The sequence below is a fragment of the Phragmites australis genome, chromosome 2 (assembly GCF_958298935.1).
Source record: "Phragmites australis chromosome 2, lpPhrAust1.1, whole genome shotgun sequence".
NCBI lineage: Eukaryota > Viridiplantae > Streptophyta > Magnoliopsida > Poales > Poaceae > Phragmites > Phragmites australis.
In genome coordinates, this window is record NC_084922.1 from 32,945,493 (window position 1) to 32,963,890 (window position 18,398).

Here is an 18,398-nt window from a genome sequence, read left to right on the forward strand (position 1 = left end):
GGTCTGCGCCAAGTGTTGCACCGCCTGTTTCAGATTCGCCCTCACGCTTTTTTTTTCCTCATCAGAATTCAGAACTATACTACGTTCAGACCTACTCTGATTCTTGGCGACCATAACCACCGATTTCCTGTGTCTCTCTCGTCCATAATTGTGAACCATATGGCAATTATGCCCTCATATATTTGCAGGGCTAGTTTTCCAGTTTTCTAACTGAAAAACTACGGTTCTCTCTTTGTGAACCATAACCACCGGTTCCCTGCGCAGCTTACCATAACTAACTGCGCGGCTTATAACCACCGGTTCTCTCTTTTCCTCCAAAAGCTGTCCACTGTAACAATTGCCAAACCAGACCACCCACACACACAAGTGGAGGATCCTGTTGTCTGTAGAGCCCAATACTCTGATTCTTGACGCCCTCACGCTTTTTTTTTCCTCATCAGAATTCAGAACTATACGTTCAGTCAGCCTCGTATTGCGCCACCAGAGAAAGAAGCCAAGCCAAGGATCGAACCCGAGGCACTCTCTTGTTTCTGTTTTCCTTCAGAATCGATTGGTCATTGCTTGGCGCAACAGGAGTTTGCTGTTCATTGCTGAACGTACACTCCGTGACGTACTACGATTTCGTCTCGGTCTCAGCCGTGTCGAATCCGAGCTCCTCGCCCACTTTGCTCGCTCGCCGCCGAACGCTTCGATTCACCCTCACCCCGGAGGGCCTCCAGCTTTTTAGCCAGAGCTCGACCGAGGACCTGAAGTTCGATTATGCTTGTGGTCCGTGTGACAAACTGCGGTGCAGAACTACTTTAGGTTTTCAACTCCTGACACTTTCGTCTTCTCTGTATTCGCTGACCTACTCTGATTCTAGCTGTGCCAGGTACCATAACTGCTTCCGGAAAGATTTTGTTTTTTTCTTGGAACGCCAGCTGCTCGACTAAGATTTTGTTTTTTTTTTTTTTTAAACATTAGCTTCTGGAAGGAAGATCATGAGTTTACTCTTGGGATGCTTGCATGTTTCCAAATTCCATCGCAGTTAACATCCGAGTGTACCTCTAATAATCTGGAGATAATAACAGCGTGAAATTTTAGTCGGTTAACATATGATGAGCTCAGTGCGAAGCCAGATCAAAATGAGGAAGATGTTCGTATAGTTACTGTTTAAAAATTTATTATTCATTTACTATTTATCATAATTTGAATAAGAAAGTGTGCATGTGCACCCGCCTCCCACGACGCGGCTACTCCACTTGTTGAGCTTGCCGTTGCGATATCGAACCAGCAACACTGACAATAAACGATGAGCTGGACTCCTTGTACACCAACGGTTACGTACCAGCAGCACGAAGTCATCTGGTGCTAACCGCGAGAGGCGGAACGGTTTTTATATTCCCGGTCGTCTGAGCCATCCCCTGCACGTCGCCTCCCACCCACGTCGTCTCGGTCCCATCCAAGAATCATCTTCATCAACGTCTCCTCCTCCTCGCACTGCCCCAGGGCCATGGCCATGGCTGCAGAGCTGGACATAGCACCGGTGGCCATCTCCCCGGCTGCCGGCGCGGCGGTGCGGCAGCGCAGGGGGTGGCTCCGGCGGATGTACTCGCCAGTGGGCGCCGATCAGGAAACGGCGCCGAGGACGATGGAGCCGGCCGATGCCACCGACGATGGCAAGGACAGGCAGCGCGCGCGGCGCGGGTGGCTGCGGCGGCTGGTGCCGCGGGAGCACGCGCTGCGGGGACGGCGGTGGAAGCTGAGCGGCGCGTCGTCGAGGCTGGCGGCCGCGCTGCCGCGGTGGAAGCGGATGCCGGGGCTCTCCGTCGGCGGCGGCTGGGCGCCGGCGCTGCTCGACGCCGTCGCGTTCCGCGTGATGTACGTGGTGGAGGCCGTCGTGCTCGGCCTCGCGCTCTCCTGCTTCTTCTGCTGCTGCGGCTGCCAGATATGAGAGCATGCATGCACGCCTCTGCTCCGCCTTCTTGCTTGCCCTTCTGCTTTGCCGATGGGCGTGTGCCTAATCTCTCCCTAATCATCATTAAGTAGCCTTTTTGTTGTTGCATTATGGTGTAAAGATTTTTTTAAACTCAGCATAATACACACGCACACTTCACATCAACACATGTATTACAACGCCTACTAAAGATTAAAGATATGAAATTTGAAAATTAACAAGATCACTGTGAACTTCTCTCGCTATTAATAGATACATCACATACTTCTAAAAAAATTATGCCTTCACGTAAGGAGCGAACCTTGGATTTGGATAAAGGAAACAACAACTATCTCTACCAACAGCCCAGACATGTGCACGGCGTTGCTGCCCGCTGCCGGCGCGCTTGCTTGCTACCTGCTGTAATGTGCGCGAGCTTAGCCGCCGCTGCCGCCTCAGAATGTGATGTAGTATATTGGTGTATGCTCGCCGAGCACAATGACCAGCTACACTGGCAAAGGTTGCGCAAACGGCAGATATATCACTGCATTTGGCAACTCATGATCCCTGTTTCCTTCTCTCTTTTTTTCCTTTGAGAGAAGACCCATGTTTCATTCTTCAACCACGAATTTTACAGTGATAGCGTTCTTAAGCTAACACCATGTATAATAGGTGCAGGTGCCTCCACCTGTATCCGTGCAATCTCCGGTCAGGCTGCATAATTGGGATAGTTATTAGGTCATGCAGTAGCTACTCCCTCCGTTCTTATTTATTCGAAATCTAATCTGTACATCAAACATTCAAAAGTTTGACCATTGATTTGTTTGAAAAAGTTTAAACTATCAAGATTGCACCTGCATGAAAATTCTGTTACCATATTTGCAGATCATGTTCTAAATGACCTTAGAACACTCTGTTACAGTTCCTACTGTCAGGCAGGGCTTTTCTTATCTCTACACCAGGGACGCCTTTTTGCTGCTAGTATATTATCGTTTCACTTTCCTCGTGTTTGTCTCATAGTACCAGCAGTTCGCCTTTCGTTGAAGTGACAGAAGTGGTTCGACTCCTCTCTGATACACTCGTGCTACATAACAAAAGGCGCAATGCCTCCCGTGATATATTCGTTTAAAAAAAGTGCCTACCGTGATATTTAAAGTATCTTATCTAATTTATTTAAAACATATTCTTACAAATAGATTGTCCCTAAAACTATTTCTAGTTTTGACGCTCAGATCGTTGGCGCAGATGTTGAACGTCACAATGCCAAACCCTGTGGTGCTGACATGGTGTGACGTGGAAACGGTATCGCCATGTCAAGGTTTAGGGTCCGCGTCAAGGTCACAATGCCGAACTCCGTGGCGCTGACATTCACAACTTGCGCGCCAGGGCAGCTGTCGCTGACCTACGACGTTCCCTGGCGCTGACCTACAACGTTGCATTGTTGATGTGTGGAACATGTATGGCTGCCAAAAGACCGAAGCATGTCAGAGAAGACAAGAGAGGACAAAAAGAAACGAATATGGGCCTGTTTGGTTGATGGGCTCAGCCATATGTCTAAGCATTTTTCATGCCTCGAGGTAGCTTGAATTTGCTTGAGAAACTGCCTAACGAGATACCTCTCAAATGCAAGGCAATGTTTGGTTAATGCCCTGAAACAATGCCTGAGTAGAGAAGGCAGCCAGGCAACGTTTGGCTCGTGATTGGGCTGAGGTTACACTCACCATTTGTTACAAATGTGGTGAGGTTACTCCTTTTGTATTTGTTCATTTTTTATGGTAGAAATGTGAAGCATTTAAGTATGAGAAATAAGAAGAAATGGACATTTAGTTATAACTGTAGCAAATGAGTTCTAATATCATGGACTTAATTTCCACTGTATAATATATTACAGTTCAAGTTTGTGCTTATACTAGAAGAGCAATGACTAATATCTTTGATTTTTGCTGTGGACAAACACGAGAGGAAAGTGAGTTGTGCACCGACACGAGCTGAACGGTGGCTGCCCTTATCCATTTGAGCTGGGCTAAAACGGGCCGATTTCACTGTGCATTCAGCCTGTTTCGGCCTTTTTACGAACTCTCAATATTTGAGTAGCTATTTGGTGATGTAAACGATATTTTTAAAAAAAAATCTTTTCACATATAGTTTTAGAATTACCTCTAGTTTTTTTTGGACTTTTTAAAGTTTTTTCAAAATCGATTTGAATTTTTTTAATTCAAATTTGGTTACCGAGCGCATTATGAAACCGAACCGGACCGGTAAAATCAGTTACCGCACATTTCAAATGGGAACCGTCGCATTTTTAACCTAGTGGCACGTTGTCATGTACTATACTGGTTTACAAGTTCACGTCGTGTTCCCCTGTGCGCTGCGCTGACGGCCCTACCAAAATATCCACTGCGGCCAGCGCGGTTAAGATATTCTGCAGTCGACGTCACCCCACCTGAAAACTGAAGAATTCAGAATTTCAGATCGTTTTCCCTCGGCCCGATCATGCACGGCCTCTTCCTAGTGCAAGAAAAAAAAAACCCACCTTATCTACACTCACTTCCCTTTCCAATATCGTGAGGGAGGATACTAGAAGGATAACATGCGTACGATCGGCAGGCAGAGGAGCTGGTCGACAGTACTAGCCTACTAGGATGTCCATCTCGCCGCCACCGCCGCCAAGGGGCCGCGCGGCAATGAGGCTTCTGCTTTAGCGGCCTCGGCGTCGTATTGCCATGGGCCATGGCCGCTTTGGCACGCCCCTGCTGGTGACGGGACAGAACAGTGTTTGGCCGTGGTCACTGCTAGTCCTCCGGAGAGTGAAAACCGAGAAGTTGGAAGACGCTGGGCGGTGGCTGGAGCACTGGAGCGTGCATGCATAGTGGTACAATCAACGTAGAGTCGTCTCAGATGCAGCTACAGATATGGGTTGCACGCAGATCCATCCAATATGCACTACAGTAAGTCCTATCGAAGGAGATGGATAGAACAAACAGAGGCAAACCACCCCTCCTGCGTATACTATACAACTTTCCTTTCTGTTTATCCTGAAACAAATCTGAGTTGGGAGTTGGAACTGCTCATTCCTACGTAGTACCCATCAAAATCAGTTTTTGCACAAAGAATTGCTTTTGACAGTTGCTTAAAAATAAAAGCAAATTACATGATACCTCAGCTTTATCTTGTGACAAATTTCTTGGGGAATGCAGGGAAAATGTTTGTTTACTTCATGAATCAGTTTTTGCAGAGTGACCGTGCACTCTTTCTTATTCGAGTAACAGATCTGAACTTATCCGCCTGCTTTTTCCCGAACCTCACAGGAAAAGAAGGCGTGGAATCATCTTCAAAATGCAGATAAAGCATGCACGTTACCCCATCATTCTTCATTACAAAGGACACGAATTATGTCATGAGATACAACTGATTCATGTTACTGCGGCTCATTTGCCAACAGTGAGCCGCATTTCGACTCTCTAGAAATTTCATTGCTGGGAGAATGCCGCAATTACACTGAGACAGCTGATTCATGCTGCCCAGTACTGCGTTTCAAATTTCAATGTACGGATTCATGTCCTCCATGGCCATTGGCCAGGATTTGCGTACTTCAGAAACCCATTCAGTCGGGAAATGCCAATGTAGACTTTTGGCAAATCTTCATTTCACAATCAAGACGACAAAATAGAAATATACCTTTATGCCCATTAGGATCTGCTGCTAAGACCCTCGACAGTTGTATTAACCGAGAAATCAACACGCTAGGCAGAGTAGTGGACCAAGAAGTATGCTTGATGAAGCACCAGGCCTGGTGCATACATCATTGTTACACATCTCAATCTCTTTTCTTGCAGCAGCACTGATAAGAACTCCAGTCACCAGAAACTAGGTACCTTACAGCACAGCGGCCGATAAAAATGAATAGTCAAGCAACTACAGCCTGTGTAATCTAAAAGAAATAATACAAATATGCATGTGGGTTAGCAAAATCACAAACTATGCCCGGTGACTCCATGGAGATAATTCTGCACATCATCGTTAAACTAGTACATACGCAACACCTGCTATCATGCACTCATGCTGTCATTGATCTCCTCTGCCGGCTTCCAACGCATCCAACGCTTGGCTCGTTTGCCTTCCCATCTGACCGTGCCAAGAGACATTTGCTGTTGAGTCTGTGTTACCCAATTCTGTGGAGCGCAGCGTTTGGCTCTCGCCCTCCCGCTCGGTGATGTACCTGGAGTGCGCGTGAGGCCAGAACCCTGTCATCATGTACATGGTTAGAGCATGCGTTTGATTTGGCTTGTTTTTCGACAGAAAAACACAGGGAAGCGATGCAGCTACAAGAATTGCACAGAGAACTCTGTAACTGGAGTGGTTTACAATCCGATTTATTAGTTCATCACAATCGCTACAATGTTTTATAACAGGAAAAGGAAGAATACAGGATTCAGCATGTTTGCAAAGCTGCGCAGGCACAGTATCCTCAATACACAACACTTCATTGTCAGGCAAGGGAAAAATTAAACGACGTACCTTTCTCGTCCGATGGAGCTGGAAAGAACTGCAGGTAGCAAACTGAAGCAACCACCAATCCTGCACGAGCACGACACACCCATCAGCACAAGGATAGAGTTTCAAACTAGTGATAAAGGCTTTGTCAATCACATTGTAATGACAGCAATGTCATTAGAAAGAAACGAAACGAAAGATTAAAGCGGCTCTGAATCCTAATCAAGACATGAAGTTACCTAGTATGGCACGGGGCAGATCGTACGAGTTCCTCCTCCTGATGTAGAAGATGGCAAAGATAATCATGGGCCCAATGACAGCAACGATCTGCGCATTATCCAGGACAAAGATGATACTAAAATTTCGTGGAATGAATCTTGAGCGAACCAGATGGGGACGGTGTTGCTGTTCATGGGGTATTCGAGGTCGGTCATCATGCCGGCGCCCACGAACCGGTGGAACGGCTCGATAACGTTGAACAGGACCACGATGCCTATGTCAGAATCGGACATAATTTTAATCTCCTGCTGGCCTCGCGACACTAGTTTGACAAGAACCAGGTAAGTTGCGTCATGCTAAGCAAATCTTTCGAGAATTGGAGTTTTGTAGGGCTTTCCCTCCTTCGAAAAAGAGGAACCCTTCCAGAAATTCTCGATGGCCCGGGAGGGCCAAAGAGGGGGTTTGGAAATAGTTTTCAACCAGCAATTGACGCGCCTCGGTATTACCTCACTAGCTGCGTCATTGCCCCAAGCGCAAAGATGGTTTTCCTCCGGCCCCCAACCCCCGTTCTTATTCCCCAATCCCTCCCTCGCCTCTTCCTCGCTAGCCGAGGTGGGACAAATCACCCAAACCATCACCCATCAGCAACCGAGATGCGCGTACGCCAACCGTTTGGGCCAACTCACCATGGGCCGAAAGCCCAGTACCATCGGCTGGTGTCGCGGCCGGCCCACGAGAGGCTGAGAGCCTCTCCGCCTCGCCTCGTCTCCGACTTCCTCTCGCCGCAAACCTGCTCGCTGCCGTCTGCGCTCCTCGAGCCCGCCCTGAACGGCTGAACCTCGCGTAAACCCCAGTCCCCCCGCCCCGCGTGGTGAGAGAAGAAAGGGTTTGCCTTCGCCGGATGAAAACGAGGTCGCAGACGGCGCCGAAGCCCCTCAAGACAGTGGCGCTGGCGCCCAGGCCGAGGCCCAAGCCAAGCGGGAAGGGCGACGCGCGCGCCCCCAAGAAGCCCCCTACCGCCTTCTTCTACTTCATGTATGTTCCGCCCTGCGTCTCTATCTCGATCTCTTCTCCTCCGTATTTGCCTGCTGCTGATTTCGTGTCTGCTGCCGACTGTGACCGCGCTGCGCCGTCCGCGGCCTTACCAATTGGTTGCCGTGTCAAGGGTTTCTTGAAATCTGAATATTTGGTGATGTTCTGCGGCTCTTAGTAAGACCTTATGCATATTAGGTGCTCAACTCGCTGCTGTTGACATCATATCTCACTCGGATGCGCATTTGCTCGTGACTCGCTGTTGTAGCTCACTAGCTTGCGCAACCAGGTTTCGACCTAGGTTTATGTAATCTGTAATGCAATTGTTTGCTTTGATTTCTAGATGTTGGGAGGTTAGGTTACAGGAAGGTATCCTGAGAATGGGGTATGGATTTTTCCTAGTTCTTTGTCAAAATTCTTCTCTTTGTCCTAGGCTGGAGGCAGCTTAATTTGTAATCCCATCTCTCTATTTGAGAATTGCGATTGTAGAATAGTGTCATTAGTGAAGCATTCCTACTGCACGGTGTGTGAAGGGCACCCTCTCTTTCTCATTTCAAGGGCATCTCTGATTTGACAAAGGGGCCAGCTTATTGTACTCAGTCCACAGTAGCACTGCAAATGGTCTATTACACATGTCGCGTAAAGAAAATCGTATATGTTGTTACTTGCCAGACTTTTGATGGTTACAAAAAATTTTAATCACTAATGAAACTAACTTCAACAGTTACATTCTGGTTGGTTATCTGAATGCTTTCTGCTGCATGCAGTCATCATCAATGAGCATACTGCTTGCTTATCCTCGAGATTTTTCACATATCTATAGGTGTAACACTAATGCAAAAGTTGTTTTTGTTGTTCCCCTTTTTGTATTAAACAAATTTATATTGATGCTCTATGTTGTGTTCAAGGGAGGACTTCCGGAAGACTTACAAGCAGGAAAATCCAAGTGTAAAAACAATGCAGGAAGTAAGTTTCCGCTATTTAGATGTTGAAGCTTGAAACTTCCTAGTCATGTAGTAATATATAACACTGCAGATAGGGAAGGCATGCGGCGAGAAATGGAATACAATGACATTCGAGGTTGGTATTTCTCCCTTACAGCCTGGTACTTTTGTTGCATTTGGTACTTATCCCCTCATGCTGCCTGCTGATATAAATTGCTTAATAACACCATGATGGTGGCGCAAATCTGAACACATGGAGTGGGTATGTAGTTTGGCTTGTACTTCTTTTTTTCTAGGGAAGCTTGTACTTTCTTTATGAACCAGTTCATTTGTAAACAATACGTGGGAATCAAATGGAAGCATGAAGTGTTTTATTAGGGTCATCCAGGTTAAACAACTGAAGCAATTGCCTTTGGTCCCTGTCTCTCTTATCGCATGAAGTGTTTTACCTACAAACTTTCTTGTCTATGTGCCTCGTTGTAGAGCTAAATCTATTTATTTTGTTAATTTCCTTGTTTAATTTGGACTAGCTAGAGCATTTTTATTGTTGAGTTTAGAGAGTATGCATTGACATGGGTTCTGTAACTGTTGATGTTTTGTGACCTATGTGCTCAAATGATTTCTATTGGCACTTTAGATAAAATCCAGTAACGTTGCTATGGAACATATCAACGTGCACTTTATCTTTTTCATGCATACCTACAAACTGCAGGGAAAGCAGAAAGAGTAGCATTGCTATGGAACCTATCAGGATGAACTATGAATTGTTTCAAGCCTTAAATATTGACTACTCCTATATGTGTTGAGGAAAATGAGAACTTTAATGTTTTCGTGGGCTTCTTCTGTTTTGGACCGGCTGGCCTTTCTCCTCTTTGTGGCCCGGGCCCATTCTTGACGGGTTCAAGGACTCGGCAGGCGCTAGGGTTTGGGCACGGGGTTCATTCGGCTGGTGAAGATGCTGGGAGCTGGCGGCTGGGCGGCGGCGCAACCGTCTCCGGATCCTTCGGGCTCGGGAGACTGGAGGGCGCCGTCTTCGTGCCTACTTGAAGGTCAGCATCCCCTCGGTGGAACTCAGAAGGGACAGGAGTATTCTCCACTGGTTTTCCTCTCTAATCTCTCTGATTTGGCTTGATTTCCTGATCTGGAACCGGGAGCTCTTCTCTCTGGAGTTTGTGCTTCGGTATTTAGGGGATTGAGTGGAGGAGCATCTGCTCCTGGTGTTGTTCGGTGCTGCAAAGCTGAGGCTCGCCCGCACTGCGGTGGCTGTGCGGTTGAGGTACTGTATCTCCGTCATCCTCACTCCGGCGGCAACGGCGGGTGGTTGAATTTCTGGGACAGCGGCACTTAAGCCGTGCCTTGCCTCTCTGATTGATCTGTTTGAGTGCATAGCACTGTGAGTATACCAAATCTCCTCTCTCTTTCTCGGTTAAATTGGACAGCTCAGATGTGCATGCTTAGTTGCTCGATGATGATGAAATGTGTAGAGATAGAGCAAATTTCTGAGTTCTATAGCTGTGATATGAGATAAATCTAGCTCTGTGATTCAAGGCCTTTACCTGGAGGTTATTTTGAGTGATTGACACTCTGTTCCTGTACCTCAAGTTATCTGTTGGCTTTGTATTCAAGTGTACATCATATCTGTGTGATCCCTGTATGTGTGCTCTTATATTCTCAGTTCTGTTAATTCTCTCTGGTATTGATTCTTGAGGAGCTAGCAGTGTAGTACTGTCTTTTGATAGCTGGTTCATGCCTTTCTGTTGTGGGGCAGTAGTCTGCTAGCTTTGAGAAATACTAAGAACTCTTTTGATCTGTACAGTCCTTTTTCAGTATGATGAACTAGAAATTTGAGAGCTAGATTAGACTCTATCTGCTATTGGGGCACTCTGAAATTTTGCTCTATTCATGATGCTTATTGTGGAACAATTTGGGAGCAGAACATTTAAAGTTCTGGGGCCAATTGCTGCTTCATTTCTGAGAGCACTATTAATCAATTTTCACATCTGCTGTCCAATTTATGTCTTACTCATGATATCTGTTATTTCAGCTTCTCTGTCATATTTCACTAAGATCATGTGTGTTTATGATGTGCTATCAATATCTTATATACTTATTTATGGAATTATGGACTCCATACTCTTATTATCGCATATTATACAACAATCCAGAAATCCAACTGCTTCTGTGAGGGCTAGCTCTGGCTCTTCCACCCTACCACCGTCGTCCTCGGACGCGATAAAACCTGAGATTTTCGATGGAACCGGCTTTAAGCGCTGGCAGGCTCGGACGAGGCTGTGGTTGATGGAGCTCGGACTATTCTGGGTCCTCACTGAAGAGCCGCCCGCCCTTCCGGGGGAAGTCGTGCAAGATGAGGTCGAAAGAACGCGTCTCAGCGCGTTGATGGCCCGTTGGGAGAAGGCAAATGCCTCAGCCTTAGCACGTCTCTTGGCCGTCCTATCGAACAGGCTCTTTGACGTCTACGTAGGGTTCGGGGAAGCACGAAAGGTGTGGACGGAACTGAATGACAAGTATGCTGAAAGTGACAACGGCAACGAGTCCTTCATGATGGCAAGCTACCTGAACTTTCGTATGGGAGATGGCAGATCAGTAATGGAACAAATCCATGAGTTACAGCTGATCGTGCGTGACCTAGGCCAGTATGGCCGTGTTCTCCCGGAGAACTTCCAGGTTAATGCTATTCTGGCCAAGCTGCCTACTTCTTGGCGTGACTTTGTCACTGCACGTCAGCACTTAAAGCAGCGATTGACTCTTAATGAGCTCATTGCTGCTATAAATGTCAAGGAGAAGTCTAAGGCAGGCTATGGTGGGGTGAAGGCGCCCGCTCAAGCTAATCTTGTCGAACACAAGAACCATCCTGGGAAGAATGTGAAGAAGGAGAAGGCTAAGCCTGGTTACTCTGGACCGAAGGCTAATACTACGAAGAAGCCTGAGATTGTCTGCTACGTCTGCGGCGGGTTGGATCACAAAGCCAACAGATACCGCGACCGTAAAGGCAAGGGGCCAACACCTGACCAGCAGAAGGTTGCCAAAGCCCAAGTGCATGTGGCAGTTGCAACAGCCGATGATACCGGCAAAGGCGACTCCACTAGTGGGTATGTACCTGAGGCCTTTATGGCAAATTCACTAGTAAGTTGGTGGGTTGATACAGGTGCTACAAGGCATATTTATGCTGATCAGACATGTTTCTCTTCTCTCCAGGGCGCAGACGGTGGATCTGTACTGATGGGGAACGGGGTCTCGGCAGCAGTGCGCGGAGTAGGACAAGTGAGCCTGAAGCTGACTTCCGGCAAAACTCTTGTCCTGAAGGACGTACTATTTGTGCCTGCCATGACCCGCAATCTACTCAGTGGATCGATGCTGTGTCGGCAAGGAATAAAATTAGTCTTCGAGTCGAATAAAGTAGTGATGACCAGGTGTGGATCGTTTGTAGGGAAAGGCTATGATTGCGGAGGCATGTTCCGCATTTCTATTCTTGATAGTTCTGCAAACATTTTCTATTCTTCATATTCTAATAAGAACATTGATATTTGTCATTCTCGCTTATGTCATGTTAATAATGAAACAATTGTGCGTTTGAGCAAGATGGATCTTATTTCTACATATAAGTATGACAAGAGCCATAAGTGCGAGGTGTGTGTGCAAGTAAAGCAGCCCCGCAAACCGTTTCATACGGTCGAGGGGAGAAGCACCTCGCCACTAGAGTTGGTCCATTCTGATCTTTGTGAGATGAATGGAATATTAACCAAGGGTGGCAAGAGATACTTCTTTACTCTTATAGATGATGCCACTAGGTTCTGCTATATCTATTTGCTGAGAACTAAGGATGAAGCATTAGAATACTTTAAGATCTATAAGGCCGAGGTGAAAAACTAGCTAGAAAAAACAATAAAGAGACTGAGGTCTGACAGAGGTGGGGAATATATTCCCAGGGATTTCTCCGAATTCTGTGAAGAAAGTGGTATAATTCATGAATTTACGCCACCATACTCACCACAGGCCAACGGAGTAGCCGAAAGAAAAAACCGAACAATTTGTGACTTGGTTAACACCTTGTTACAAAGTTCTGGTATGGCTAACTTATGGTGGGGTGAGGCTGTTCTCACAGTTAACTATGTCCTGAACAGGGTCGCTCCTCGGAATCGCGAGGTAACCCCTTACGAAGGATGGAAGGGGAGGAAACCAAATCTGTCCTTTCTTCGCACATGGGGCTATTTAGCTAAAGTTCATGTGCCCCTGCCGAAGAAAAGGAAATTATGACCAAAGACTGTCGACTGTGTCTTCCTAGGGTATGCACACCAGAGCACAGCCTATAGATTCCTAGTGGTCCATGAGGTCTCAGGCATTGCCGTTAACTCGATAATGGAGTCTCGGGATGCGACATTCTTTGAGCACGTCTTTCCTGTGCGAGCGAAGGAAACTGTTTCCCATGACTTTTCTTTTGATGACCATGTTCCTCAGGGTATTGATGACACGATACCTGATCTGGAACTTAGGAGGAGCAAGAGGCAAAGAACTGGAAAACCATTGGGAGATGATTTTGTCACCTATGTCGTGGATGATGAATCTCGAAACCTTTCAGAGGCATACGCTTCTCCAGAAGCGGAGTACTGGAAGGAAGCAGTCCGTAGTGAGATGGATTCGATTATCACTAACAGAACCTGGGAGCTAGCAGACCTCCCAGTTGGATGCAAGCCAGTCGGCTGCAAATGGATCTTCAAGAGAAAGCGCAGACTTGATGGTACTATAGAAAAGTACAAGGTCAGACTAGTGGCTAAGGGTTTAACGCAAAAGGAAGGAGAGGACTATTTTGATACATATTCTCCTGTTGCCAGGTTACCCACTATCCGTGTGCTCTTAGCACTGGCAGCCTCGCATAATCTCCTTGTGCATCAGATGGATGTCAAGACCGCTTTCCTCAATGGAGAGCTGGATGAGGAGATTTATATGCATCAGCCAGATGGATTTGTGGTAACAGGACAGGAGCGTAAAGTATGCAGGCTAATCAAATCCCTGTATGGTCTCAAACAAACCCCTAAGCAATGGCATGAAAAAATTGATACTACACTAACTTCGGTGGGCTTCTGTGTTAATGAAGCCGATAAGTGCGTGTACTATCGTTATGGTGGGGGTCGAGGTGTTATTCTATGTTTATACGTGGATGATATATTGTTGTTTGGGACAGACCTGAAAATGATTAACCAAACCAAGTTTTTTCTATCTCAGAACTTCGATATGAAGGATTTGGAGAAGCTGATGTAATCCTAAACGTCAAGCTCCTAAAGGACGAGAATGGGATAACTCTCAGTCAATCCCATTATGTGGACAAGGTGCTTACACGTTTTGGTATGATAGATTGTAAGCCTGTAGCCACGTCTTATGATCCAAATGCTAAGCTGAAGAAAAATGTAGGCCATAGAAAAGACCAGTTAAAGTATTCACAGGTGATAGGTTCCCTCATGTACTTAGCCAGTGCACTAGGCCTGACATCTCATATGCAGTATGCAGGTTGAGTCGTTATACGTCCAACCCAGGGGATGATCATTGGATAGCACTGGAGAGGATACTCAAGTATCTAAAGGAGACAAAGAACCTTGCAATTCATTATTCTGGCCATCCTGCAGTTATAGAGGGATTCAGTGACTCAAACTGGATCAGTGACTCGGATGATATGAAGGCTATGAGTGGATATGTTTTCACTCTAGCAGGCGGAGCAGTGTCTTGGAGGTCATCTAAGTAGACCATCCTTACTCGCTCCACGATGGAGGTTGAGCTAGTGGCGCTAGACTTAGCAGCCGTAGAAGCAGAATGGATTAGAGCTCCTTTCTGACCTACCGATATTGGATAAACCAATTCCGACTGTTCTCACCTACTGCGATAACTAAACCGTTCTGGTTAAGGTGAAGAGTAGGAAGGACAATATGAAGTCTTCGAAGCACATAAAACGGAGACTCAAGTCGCTCAGGCATGCTCTAGAGACGGGTATAATCGCAGTGGATTATATTCAGTCTGAAAGGAACCTAGTGGATCATTTCACAAAATGAATGACTAGAACAGTCATTCAAGCGGCGTCAAGAGGAATGGGATTATTACCCTATGATAAAGTTAACACCGGCAGTAACCTACCCTAGGAGATCGGAGATCCCGTGAACTGGCTCTAGGAGAACAAGCTGCGTGGATATAAGAGCAAATCGATCCTATTTGCTGCTATGCTCTGCTGTAGGAGAGGGTGAGCTGCTGGCTCTTAATGAATTCAGTGCCAAATGGCAATAGATATCGTCCTACAGAATATCTAGGAGAATTCACCTATGTGAGTGTGATTGTGTGGTCGCGATCACAGAGAAGTCGGGTACTTCTCTGAGTGGCACTCATGAAGCAAAGGTACTTGGACATTACCATAACGTCCAACCCGAGAGCTATGGCAAATGCAGCCTCGTACAGGGTGTTGCTTGAGAGGAGGCTCTCACACCAAGGCTGAGGATCAAGGCGAAGTCCTCCTCATCCTGTGTGAGCCAATTCACATGCAACTAGGTAATTTGTTCAAACCTGAAAGGTACATTCTACTCAAATCCTGTATATCAAACCGGTGACTTCAACATTAAATTTTGGTGGGGATTGTTGAGGAAAATGAGAACTTTAATGTTTTCGTGGGCTTCTTCTGTTTTGGACCGGCTGGCCTTTCTCCTCTTTGTGGCCCGGGCCCATTCTTGACGGGTTCAAGGACTTGGCAGGCGCTAGGGTTTGGGCACGGGGTTCATTCGGCTGGTGAAGATGCTAGGAGCTGGCGGCTGGGCGGCGGCGCAACCGTCTCCAGATCCTTCGGGCTCGGGAGACTGGAGGGCGCCGTCTTTGTGCCTACTTGAAGGTCAGCATCTCCTCGGTGGAACTCAGAAGGGACAGGAGTATTCTCCACTGGTTTTCCTCTCTAATCTCTCTGATTTGGCTTGATTTCCTGATCTGGAACCGGGAGCTCTTCTCTCTGGAGTTTGTGCTTCGGTATTTAGGGGATTGAGTGGAGGAGCATCTGCTCCTGGTGTTGTTCGGTGCTGCAAAGCTGAGGCTCGCCCGGACTGCGGTGGCTGTGCGGTTGAGGTACTGTATCTCCGTCATCCTCACTCCGGCGGCAACGGCGGGTGGTTGGATTTCTGGGACAGCGGCACTTAAGCTGTGCCTTGCCTCTCTGATTGATCTGTTTGAGTGCATAGCACTGTGAGTATACCAAATCTCCTCTCTTTCTCGGTTAAATTGGACAGCTCAGATGTGCATGCTTAGTTGCTCGATGATGATGAAATGTGTAGAGATAGAGCAAATTTCTGAGTTCTATAGCTGTGATATGAGATAAATCTAGCTCTGTGATTCAAGGCCTTTACCTGGAGGTTATTTTGAGTGATTGACACTATGTTCCTGTACCTCAAGTTATCTGTTGGCTTTGTATTCAAGTGTACATCATATCTGTGTGATCCCTGTATGTGTGCTCTTATGTTCTCAGTTCTGTTAATTCTCTCTGGTATTGATTCTTGAGGAGCTAGTAGTGTAGTACTGTCTTTTGATAGCTGGTTCATGCCTTTCTGTTGTGGGGCAGTAGTCTGCTAGCTTTGAGAAATACTAAGAACTCTTTTGATCTGTACAGTCATTTTTTCAATATGATGAACTAGAAATTTGAGAGCTAGATTAGACTCTATCTGCTATTGGGGCACTCTGAAATTTTGCTCTATTCATGATGCTTATTGTGGAACATTTTGGGAGCAAAACATTTAAAGTTCTGGGGCCAATTGCTGCTTCATTTCTGAGAGCACTATTAATCAATTTTCACATCTGCTGTCCAATTTATGTCTTACTCATGATATCTGTTATTTTAGTTTCTCTGTCATATTTCACTAAGATCATGTGTATTGTTGATGTGCTATCAATATCTTATATACTTATTTATGGAATTATGGACTCCATACTCTTATTATCGCATATTATACAACAATATGGCCATGAAATTTCAGCTCCATAACATAGTTATGTAGCAGTTCTGACTTCTTTTTACTTGCGTCGAACTTCCTTTCACGATTTGATAGAGAGCCTTGCATAAAGGGCTTATAAAGAAGAAAAATGTGTTCCTCGACAAGATGTAATTCTTCATATCTGTCTGCTGTTAACAATTTCACTTTATTCATTTCACCAGGAAAAAGTGAAGTATTATGATATAGCTACTGAGAAGCGTGCAGAATTTGAGAAGGCGATGGTTGAATATAATAAGAAAAAGGTGTATATTGTACATGTTTGTCCTGTTACCTGTTACGTGTTGTCATTTTTATCCTCTTCCATGTCCTCAAGTTTATTTGGTTTCCCCACGCAGGAAAGTGGAGACATGTCCGAGGAATCAGATTAAGACTAGAACTTAACATCGGGCTGTTCCGAATTTCTGATGGTTCACCGTAACTGGATAAACTATCAATTGTATATTACAGAACTGTGCCTTGTAATGTAATTTGTATATTCTAGGAATTTCAGCTCATGCAGGATCGTACCTTCTGTAATGGACTGATAGTATTAAACTGCCACGGAGTCTGATACGGGTGGTTTTCACCTGGACCTTATTTGTGCTTCATGCTCACTGCTGGTTTTGTTCATACTTCACACTAAAAGTGGTTATATAAGAACTTGTGTCGACTGTTCTCCGGTGCATTCCATTACAGATAAAACAATGATAGCCCTGTTTGTCAAATGGCTGGAATGTTTCTTATAACGAGAATGCTTCCCTTCATAAGTTCGGACGTTGTCATCACGGCTGATTATGGAACCAACGGCGCTGACTATACTTTATTCAAATGATAGATTTGAACTTTCTCTGAATAAAAATCAATTTACATCTCACGTTTGAACTCAACTCAATGAAGAAAAAAAAACATACGCTACGTGGACAATTCTCATCCACGTAATGATGTTCCTCTCTCGTAGTCATCTCTTTTGACTGATCTAGACTCACCACTTCATCGCCTCTATCTCTCTCCCTCTTCTGCGTGGAGTTTGATCTCATGGACAGGAGCTCGATCCTGTGAGGATGAGTATGGACCCTAGCAGTAGGGCCCCCATTTTGATTGCAAGGAGTTCGATCTCGTTAGTGGAGCATCATTTAGGCGTATGTCAAAGAGCTCAATCCATATGAAGAGAAGCTCCATCCGGCTTAGAAGAACTTGAATCCTAGCGGTAGGACGTCGATTTGGGTGGCAAGGAGCTCGATCTTGGTGGTAGGGCATCGATTCGAGTGGCGAGGAGGTTGATCCTAGGGTAGAGCTTCGATTTGCACCACGAGGAGCCCGGTACTAGCAGGAAGACGCCTTTGTGGGTGGCAGAGCTTTGATTTGGGTAGTGATTAGTTCATTCCTCACAAGATGACTTCGTGAGATGCTTATTCTGATAGGGCTCCATCGGCCCTGATGGGATCCTCGATTGCAACCTCTAAAAAGCTCAATGCTATAGTCATCGTGCACAACGTCTACGCTTCAGGTAGGCACGTTGCAAATAGTTTTTTGATATGTTGCAATTGGTGTTTTGATTTGTTGCAACAGTGAAGAATGTGGATGATGACGGTCTCCTCTTTCTTTTGTCCTCTCCTTTTCTTTTGTTGCAATTCGAGCACCCTCCTGCAAATATGACTTATTGCAGATGTTTCACTTTCTTTTTGATATGTTGCAATTATGGTTTCTTAATATTGTCCCTTATATTTTTCTATGTTGCATTGTCCTATATTTGTTTCTTGAGATTTCTGAATACTATATTTTAATATG

The 18,398-nt window shown here is 45.8% G+C and overlaps 3 protein-coding genes and 1 non-coding gene across 4 annotated transcripts; 2 read left to right on the forward strand and 2 right to left on the reverse strand.

Annotated features, from left to right (window-relative positions):
• Positions 1 to 1,238: 1,238 nt before the first annotated feature.
• LOC133910019 (uncharacterized) lies at positions 1,239 to 2,083 on the forward strand. Its single transcript, XM_062352542.1, has one exon. It carries the CDS (start codon positions 1,493 to 1,495, stop codon positions 1,931 to 1,933), a length of 441 nt encoding a protein of 146 aa, XP_062208526.1. The 5' UTR covers positions 1,239 to 1,492; the 3' UTR covers positions 1,934 to 2,083.
• A 3,066-nt stretch (positions 2,084 to 5,149) lies between these two features.
• Positions 5,150 to 7,166, reverse strand: LOC133910020 (probable lipid phosphate phosphatase 4). The gene is made up of 3 exons (XM_062352543.1): positions 6,649 to 7,166; positions 6,434 to 6,493; positions 5,150 to 6,159 (listed from the first exon to the last, which is right to left on the reverse strand). Exons 1-3 carry the CDS (start codon positions 6,713 to 6,715, stop codon positions 5,981 to 5,983), a joined length of 306 nt encoding a protein of 101 aa, XP_062208527.1. The 5' UTR covers positions 6,716 to 7,166; the 3' UTR covers positions 5,150 to 5,980.
• On the reverse strand, positions 7,019 to 7,169 carry LOC133910351 (U4 spliceosomal RNA). The gene has a single exon (XR_009908521.1). It is a non-coding gene; the product is annotated as a U4 spliceosomal RNA (small nuclear RNA).
• A 231-nt stretch (positions 7,170 to 7,400) lies between these two features.
• LOC133908427 (high mobility group B protein 14-like) lies at positions 7,401 to 17,210 on the forward strand. The gene is made up of 5 exons (XM_062350453.1): positions 7,401 to 7,663; positions 8,569 to 8,626; positions 8,696 to 8,740; positions 16,793 to 16,873; positions 16,967 to 17,210. Exons 1-5 carry the CDS (start codon positions 7,530 to 7,532, stop codon positions 16,997 to 16,999), a joined length of 351 nt encoding a protein of 116 aa, XP_062206437.1. The 5' UTR covers positions 7,401 to 7,529; the 3' UTR covers positions 17,000 to 17,210.
• Positions 17,211 to 18,398: the final 1,188 nt, after the last annotated feature.